The sequence below is a fragment of the Suricata suricatta genome, chromosome 3 (assembly GCF_006229205.1).
Source record: "Suricata suricatta isolate VVHF042 chromosome 3, meerkat_22Aug2017_6uvM2_HiC, whole genome shotgun sequence".
NCBI lineage: Eukaryota > Metazoa > Chordata > Mammalia > Carnivora > Herpestidae > Suricata > Suricata suricatta.
The window spans coordinates 133,394,410-133,401,554 of NC_043702.1; the positions used below are offsets into that span (position 1 = coordinate 133,394,410).

The 7,145-nt window shown below is 52.6% G+C and overlaps 1 protein-coding gene across 2 annotated transcripts; it reads left to right on the top strand.

The window, feature by feature from the left end:
• Positions 1-902: 902 nt before the first annotated feature.
• Positions 903-6,834, top strand: RGS16 (regulator of G protein signaling 16). Of its 2 annotated transcripts, none has more exons than XM_029933102.1 (5): positions 903-1,068; positions 1,976-2,086; positions 2,823-2,887; positions 3,172-3,338; positions 4,954-6,834. In XM_029933102.1, exons 1-5 carry the CDS (start codon positions 1,025-1,027, stop codon positions 5,170-5,172), a joined length of 606 nt encoding a protein of 201 aa, XP_029788962.1. In that variant the 5' UTR covers positions 903-1,024; the 3' UTR covers positions 5,173-6,834. The 2 variants fall into 2 exon arrangements, with proteins under 2 accessions (XP_029788962.1, XP_029788963.1); XM_029933103.1 differs by having other exon boundaries at positions 2,826-2,887.
• The last annotated feature ends 311 nt before the right edge of the window (positions 6,835-7,145 follow it).

Consider the following 7,145-nt stretch of genomic DNA (forward strand, 5'->3'; position numbering starts at 1 on the left):
TGGGGCTGGGTGTTGGGGTTGAGGGTGGCTGTAAGGCTTTCATGGGAAGGTGAGGAGAGAGGGAGCATACTTATTACCTTGGTCTCAGAGATAAGGACACTGAACTAGCTGCTGCTTAAACCCAGGATCATTCACCAGTTTACAAAGGTGTTGGGATTCTAATTTTGGGTGGGAGGGCAGTGAAAAAAGAATGGAAAATTCATATTTGAATTCTGACATAACATTGTATAAGCCTGAGCAACTTATTTAACCTCTTAGTAAAAATGCCTGGCATACAGATGCTCAATAAAGAGCCCCCCACCCCTGACCCCGGGCCTTTTGTCTGCTAATTCCAACCCTCTGATCTTGGGTAAGTCTCTTTCACTTTCTGACTCAGTTTCTTCATCTCTGAAACGGAGGTGACGGGATGGCTCTTCACGTAGGAGCACAGAAAATGGTAGTTATCACTATAATCACGACGCTGTCCTGCCCCGCTGGCGCCCCTGGCTCTCGTCTTTCCGGACCGCGCAGATTCAGGCTCAGGTTGTGATCCATGGGCACTGTGTGTGCCTCCCCAACGTGCCACTCCCCACGCAAATCCGCCTGCTACCGCAGAGTTGGTTTTCTGTTTTGACTAGAAGCCGACGGGTTTTTTCCTACTAAACTGAGTGGGCGCATCTCGGCCCGTGTAACTTCCCTGCCGCTTCTCCCTCCGCGTGCCCGCGTCCGCCCGGGGGAGGGGCCGCCGCGTGCGCCCAGCCGCTCACAGCTGTGTGCACATTGCAGGCGCCCCGCCCCGTCGAGCTCCCGGGCCCCGCCTCCACCTTCCCCGCGCTCCGATTGGTCGGTGGCGCGCAGCCCCGCCCCACTCCCTCGGAGGGAATAAAAGCTGCGGTAGCTGCGCCTCCTTGCGTGCAGCCTGATAAAGCCCGCTTTGCTCTAGGATTTCAGTTGCGTCCCTTGCCCCTCTGCCTCCTCGCGGGCGCGGCGACCACTGGAGCCCGTCACCATCTTCCCCACGACGCGCTGTCCTGAGCCCGCAGCTATGTGCCGGACCCTGGCCGCCTTCCCCACCACCTGCCTGGAGAGGTAAGAGGAGCTTGTCCCGTGGAGCTTGCCAGTCGCCTGGAGGAGTAAGTCTAAGTCCCACCAATCCGTAAGAAGTGGAGTGGCAAGCTTGGGGACGGGGCAGGCTGGAGAATGGGCCTCTAGTGACTTCAGTGGAGAAGGAGAGGTCACCTTGGTTCCACGTTCTCAGATGCTTCCCTTAGAGTCCTAGAGAAGCGACGGGCCAAGAGAAGGAAGGAAAAACAAGGGGGAGTAGAGGGACCACTGCTTACTGTCATAGCCTCCACTCTGACAAATGGCAGTCTTCAGGTAACCTGCCGAAGACTGGCTACATGAAGAGCACGTTGGCATCAGCAGGCAGAACTGCCTTTCTAGTTTCTTAAGCACTTGGTTTTCATTCTCTGGCCCAGATCAAGGAGCATGAGTCCCCTGGCCCCTAGAAGGCAGGGAGGTGTTTTTTTTGGGTCCACCAGTGAGGCATGTGCCCACTTGCTCGGGAGCTGCTCAATCACCTCTAGTCCTTGCTGGAGCTGGTGGCTCTGAAGGTGAAGGCAGGAATCAGTTTCCACACAGTTCCAGAAATATTTATGACAAGGCTAGAGGGTGCTGAGCTGCCTTCTGCTAATCAACAGACACAAAGATAGATTAGTGTGACTTAAGTGGGAAAAAGGCGGTGTATGCTGTGCTCTAAACAGGGAAAGTGTAAGTCCTACTGAGGAACTGCTGAAACATTACTTTCATTGTTTCTGTGTTGGTGATATTAAGGAGAGAAGCAAAGTTTAGGCCCTGGGAACAGCCTAAGGTTCCCAGGAACCCTTGAGGCTAAAATGTGGGTGGCCCTAGCCCGAACTCTTCTGGGACCCCATAAACCCCTTTGCCCTGGCTGAGCAAATAGAGAATCCCCCCATGTTCCTGTTTTGTCTTCCAGAGCCAAAGAGTTCAAGACACGGCTGGGCATCTTTCTTCACAAATCAGAGCTGGGCTCCGATACCGGCAGTGTCGGCAAGTTTGAGTGGAACAGCAAACACAACAAAGAGAGGTGAGTCCTGCTGGCCAGCCCAGGGCCCTAGGTGGGGAGGGATCCAGATGGAGAAAAGGAGCCACAAAGAGGAAAATACAAGCAGACATTAGAACTTGTGAGGGTGGACGTTGATGACGCCTTCCTAGAGATTTTAGTGAAGATTCTTGCTGGTCTGCTATGGGTGACCGGCCGGTGGCTCCAGGGCTCGCAGCCCACCAACAGAGATGTGACCCAGCATCAGAATGTCTCTTCCACCTGGAGACGTCACTGTCTGTGCAACCAGGGCTAGGACAAGCTCTAAGAACCCTTGAGGCCTTTTGGTCAATGACTACTTCCCTTAGTGTGCACTTTGCCTATAAGCCCTTTCATATTGACAACACTGCTAAGGGCTGCCCTAGGCTCTGGGGCTCTGGGTAGATTTAATCACTATTCCTGAGGCCCTTATTTCCATGAGGGGAAATGTAGAAAACAAAGCCAGGGTCAAAGGAATAGAAACAATTTGGGACAGTGAAGAGACAGAGGTATCTACTGAGGGCTAGAAGGTCCCTGACTTTGGTTTCTCATTATCGAGTTAATTGTCCCCTAGAAAAATACCTGTAGTCTCCAACCAAGAGCTGGAGAGTCAGCTCCAATAGTCACTTTGTGTGTTAATTATACCACTTCCATCAGAATTCTGGCTAGGATTTATGCTAGGCATTAGTCTGTTGATGTTTTTAAATTAAAATCTTGTGTTTTATTTTGTTTTGTGTTTTAGCAGAAACTTCTCAGAAGATGTGCTGGGGTGGAGAGAGTCATTTGACTCGCTGCTGAGCAGTAGAAGTGAGTAGGACCCTGTTGTATCTGTCTGGGGATGGCACATGTGTACCCATGTGCTCTGGAGCCAGCCTGAGGGATGCTGAAAGCGTGGGCAAAATAATAGTTGTAGTAATAATAATAATGATCCCCTAGTGTGCCAGCCTCTATTCAGAATACAAAGGCAGGTCCTTGTTCAAGAAAATTACATCCTAAAAATAGAGCCATTAACTACAATTGCTGTCTTTCTTCTTTTATTTCCCGCTGTCCCACTGTCTGACCTGTCTCTCCCTCTCTCCCCTCAACCCCAGATGGAGTGGCCGCCTTCCATGCTTTTCTGAAGACGGAGTTCAGCGAGGAGAACCTGGAGTTCTGGCTGGCCTGTGAGGAGTTCAAGAAGCTCCGGTCAGCTACCAAGCTGGCCTCCCGGGCTCACAAGATCTTTGATGAATTCATCCGCAGTGAAGCCCCGAAAGAGGTCAGAGCCTCCACGTGTCCCGTGGCTCCTCCAGACCCTGCCTGCTCCTTCCCCATTGAGAACTGGGGATGGGGAGTGTCCAGCCGGGCAAGGGTTGAATGTAGAGAGTGATCTTATTTGGCACAGGCATGAATGGGCTACTGTGGCCGGAGACCAAGAAAACCAGGCTCTGTGCCACTCGTGGGTGCTGTTGCCCTCAGACTTGCTGATGGGGCTTAGAGGTGTTTTGGCTTCTGTCTATACCCGCTTTTGTGACTAAGCCCTTTTTAGAAGGTTAAAATATTCCAGTGGGGTGACAGGTCACCCTAGGGACCTGTGTGACCTGCTTCAGTCCCCTGGTTGATGCTGCCTCAGGCTGGCTGGTTTGTGGTTGGTGAATTTTTCCACCTTCCCTCAGGTCTCCACTGCCTGGCATTAGTGTTTGGTAAAGTGCACGGGGCCACCTTGTGGAGAGAAAATAGTAATGCCTTGCTTTTGTATCCTATTCTGTGTTCTATTTTATGAGCACTTTAATTTTTACCACATTATTCCATAAAGATTTATTGAGCACCGGTGACATGCAAGGCACTGTCATGGTCATTAGGGACATAGAGACAAAAGTCTCTACCCTAATAGGAACAGATGACAATAACCGATGAAATAAATAAATATGTGTCAGGTGATGGAGCATGTTTTGATCCAAACAAAGCAGGATTTGAAGGGGAGCATGGGAGTACTGGATGGGTGGACATGTGAGGGCTTTTTGTTTTTCACAAAGGGAAGTGAGAGGTGGGCTGTTCCATAGTGACACGCGAACAGATAAAAGAAGGGAGGGAAGAAGATTCTAACAGGAAATGGCAAGTGCAAAAGCCAGAGAACACGTGTCCTAGTTAGTACCAACCAGACAGTGAGCTCGTGTGGAGCACGGAGAGTGAGGGCGGGAGAGTAGGGGTGAGGTCAGACAGGTGGCACGTGGCCAGATGTGGGTCTAGGTGGCTGTGTGGGCCGAGCACGCGCATTGGCTTTTCCTCTGAGTGACCAGGGAAGACAGCACTGCTGCTGACAGACTGCCTTGAGTTTTAAAAGGCTCAGTGTAGCTGCTGGCTGGAGAACAGACCACAGGAGTGAGGGGGCAGGGGAGAGACTAGTTAGCAGGCTCCGACGCTAACCTAGGAGAGAGGTGATGGGGAACTGAACCAGGACTGTACAGAGGCAGGGATGAAATGGGATTGGATTTGTATTCATTCACTCATTCATTCATTCCTTCATTCATTCGAGTGAGTTCATGAGAGAGCATGTGAGTAGGGAAGAGGGTAGACAGAGAAGGGGAGAGAATCCCAAGCAAGCTCCATACTCATGACCATGAGATCATGACCTGAGCTGAAATCAAGGGTCAGTATACACTCTTAATACATCCTTAATAACAGTGAGAGATTGGAGGGCAGAAGCTGGAGGTGGGGACAGGCCCACAGTTGAAAAGGCAGTTAAAGGTCAGCTCAGGAGACCCCCAGGTTCCTGGTTCAGAGTCCGGTCCTCCTTCCACTGCTGCACCTGCCCGTCAGGCCCTCCTTGGCCCCCTGGACCCCTCGCCTTGCCCACACTCCACTCACCCACATGCTTGCCCTCCTTCCCACAGGTGAACATAGACCATGAGACCAGGGAGCTGACCAGGACGAATGTGCAGGCCGCCACATCCACGTGCTTCGACGTGGCTCAGGGGAAGACCCGCACCCTGATGGAGAAGGACTCGTATCCACGCTTCCTGAAGTCCTCTGCTTACCGGGACCTGGCTGCCCAGGCCTCGGCCACCTTGGCCTCTCCATCCAGCTGCGGCCCGGAGCCCTTGCACACTTGAGCCTCGTGGCCGTGAGGAAGCCAGCCGGGAAGAGAGGTGGAGTCGCCCATCCCTGAGGCAGGTTCTGCAAAGCAGCCCTGAGAGGACAGTAAAGGAGTCTGGCTGCCTGATTTGGAAGCAATGCCCTCTCCTCCAGATACTATGGGACTGAATTCCATGCCTGAGTGGGTCCCCCCACCCCCGCTTTCAGGACCAGTGTATAAGGGCTCAAGAGGAGGGTTGTGTGAGGGTCTCCAGGGTAGGAAAGGTGGTGTAGGAGTGATCATCGGCTCTTGTTCTCCATGGGGCAAGAAATATTCCAGGGTGTGTTGGGAAGCCTGGATAAAGGGAATGCGAAAGCCAGAGAGGGGAAGACCACCACATCACCTCTCATGCCTGTTGAATGGCTGACTCTGATTGCATCCTGTTTTCCTAGTTCCCAGGCTGTCCAGGGTACAGAAGGGGGCCAGGGATGTGGTGTCTTCCCATTCTGTCCCCCCTCACCTGCCTCTGGGCTGCCCAAGGGTCTCTTAGCTTGCACTTTTTAACATTCCTGTGTCCAGCCTCCCAGTCTTCTTGAGGCCAGAGAACCAATTTGATGTTTGCCCCAAACGAGAGATTAATACCTCAAAAGCTGGCGTTTTGAGCCCCTTTGCAAGCCAGTGGAGAGCTTGGAAAAGGGGCCATCTTGCTCCTGTGAAATTAATCTTGGTGCTCTTGGTGACCTTTGTAGGTGGTCCCTGACCCTGTGGCAAGGTCCGCCTGTGAGCAGGGCCTGTGAGGCCTCTTGCTGGGCTGTGCCCTCTCGTGGGTCCATGCTGCCCTTGAACATCGGGCCCATGAAGAGGAAGGTGTGGACATCCACAGTGAGCGGCTAGCCCAGCAGGGTGGAGCTAGGGAGAAAAGGGTCATGAAAACTCTCTTGACAGTTTGTGACAGTTCCGTTGAAATCAAGCCAGTTTTTTTTTTTTTCCCTGTGGGTTTGAGAACAGGGAAAAAGAGCCGCCCAGAAGGGAACAGGAGCCTTGTGTTTCTTCCCCGTGGATGTGAGGTGCCCTTACCCAAGTGTGGGGGGCGGGTCGGGCCAGGAGCCACAATGACCCTCCGAAGACCTTAGACACTGGAAGGGCTGCTGGGGAGAGAGGCTGCTTGGAAGAGCCTGACTGGGGGAAGCCGGACCCTGCTTGTCACCTCAGGGCCACACCAAACACCTACCTTGTGGTGGGACTTCTGCACAAGCCCAGGCCAGGGAGGCTGAATGCACCAGGCAGCCCCTCCTCCCCCAGGAAGAGCAACACTGTTCTCTCTGCACTCCTCCGAGCTCCTCCAGGAGGAAGTTATTTAAGTATAATGTAACGCTGGTTTTGTGACAGTTGTCATAGCATATTATTTTTATTACTGTTGTGTTGTTGCCGTTGTTATTTATTATTATTGTAATCTCAGTTGGCCTCTGCTGGGGAATCTCGGCAGGAGCTGGCAGCCTGACTGTCTCCCTCTCCACCAGACTCTACCTCTACGTGCTGGGAACCTCTTAGCGCCTGTCAGGGACGCCTCGCTGTTTAAATATTTATTTATTGTTGACAATGGAGCTGGTTTCCTAGATAAGAACGGTGTACTCAATCCCTGTTTCCTTGTTTTAAGCATGTTATATTCTTGTAAAATAAACATAAAACCCAGATACGAGATTCCGTCTGCAGGGGCTGTGTGGTCAGGAGGAGGTGAAAAGTGTCGTGGAGAGCCTGGTGGAGGGAGGGGCTGGCCTCCAGAACTCCCTTGGGGCACGTGGGAGAGCTTTGGTGTCCCGTGTCCCTGCAGAGGCACAAGGGAAAGACCCATGTTTGTCTACTGCCTGGCAGAATTGACGGGAAAGGGCAAGGTGCTAAGGGTGGCCACCAAGCTTGGTAACTTCCTTTAGCCGACGATGGCCCCAACTGGTGTCAGGCTGTTGTGTTGATTGGACCCGTTCAGCCTGTCATTTCCGAGCCGGTGGCCTT

What these genes read in the sequence shown, in the direction of transcription:
- RGS16 (XM_029933102.1), top strand. Translation starts at nt 1,025, where the DNA reads ATGTGCCGGACCCTGGCCGCCTTCCCCACCACCTGCCTGGAGAG. An exon ending in CCCACCACCTGCCTGGAGAG is followed by an intron (nt 1,069 to 1,975) that starts GTAAGAGGAGCT and finishes TTTGTCTTCCAG; the next exon opens with AGCCAAAGAGTTCAAGACAC. An exon ending in AGCAAACACAACAAAGAGAG is followed by an intron (nt 2,087 to 2,822) that starts GTGAGTCCTGCT and finishes TTTGTGTTTTAG; the next exon opens with CAGAAACTTCTCAGAAGATG.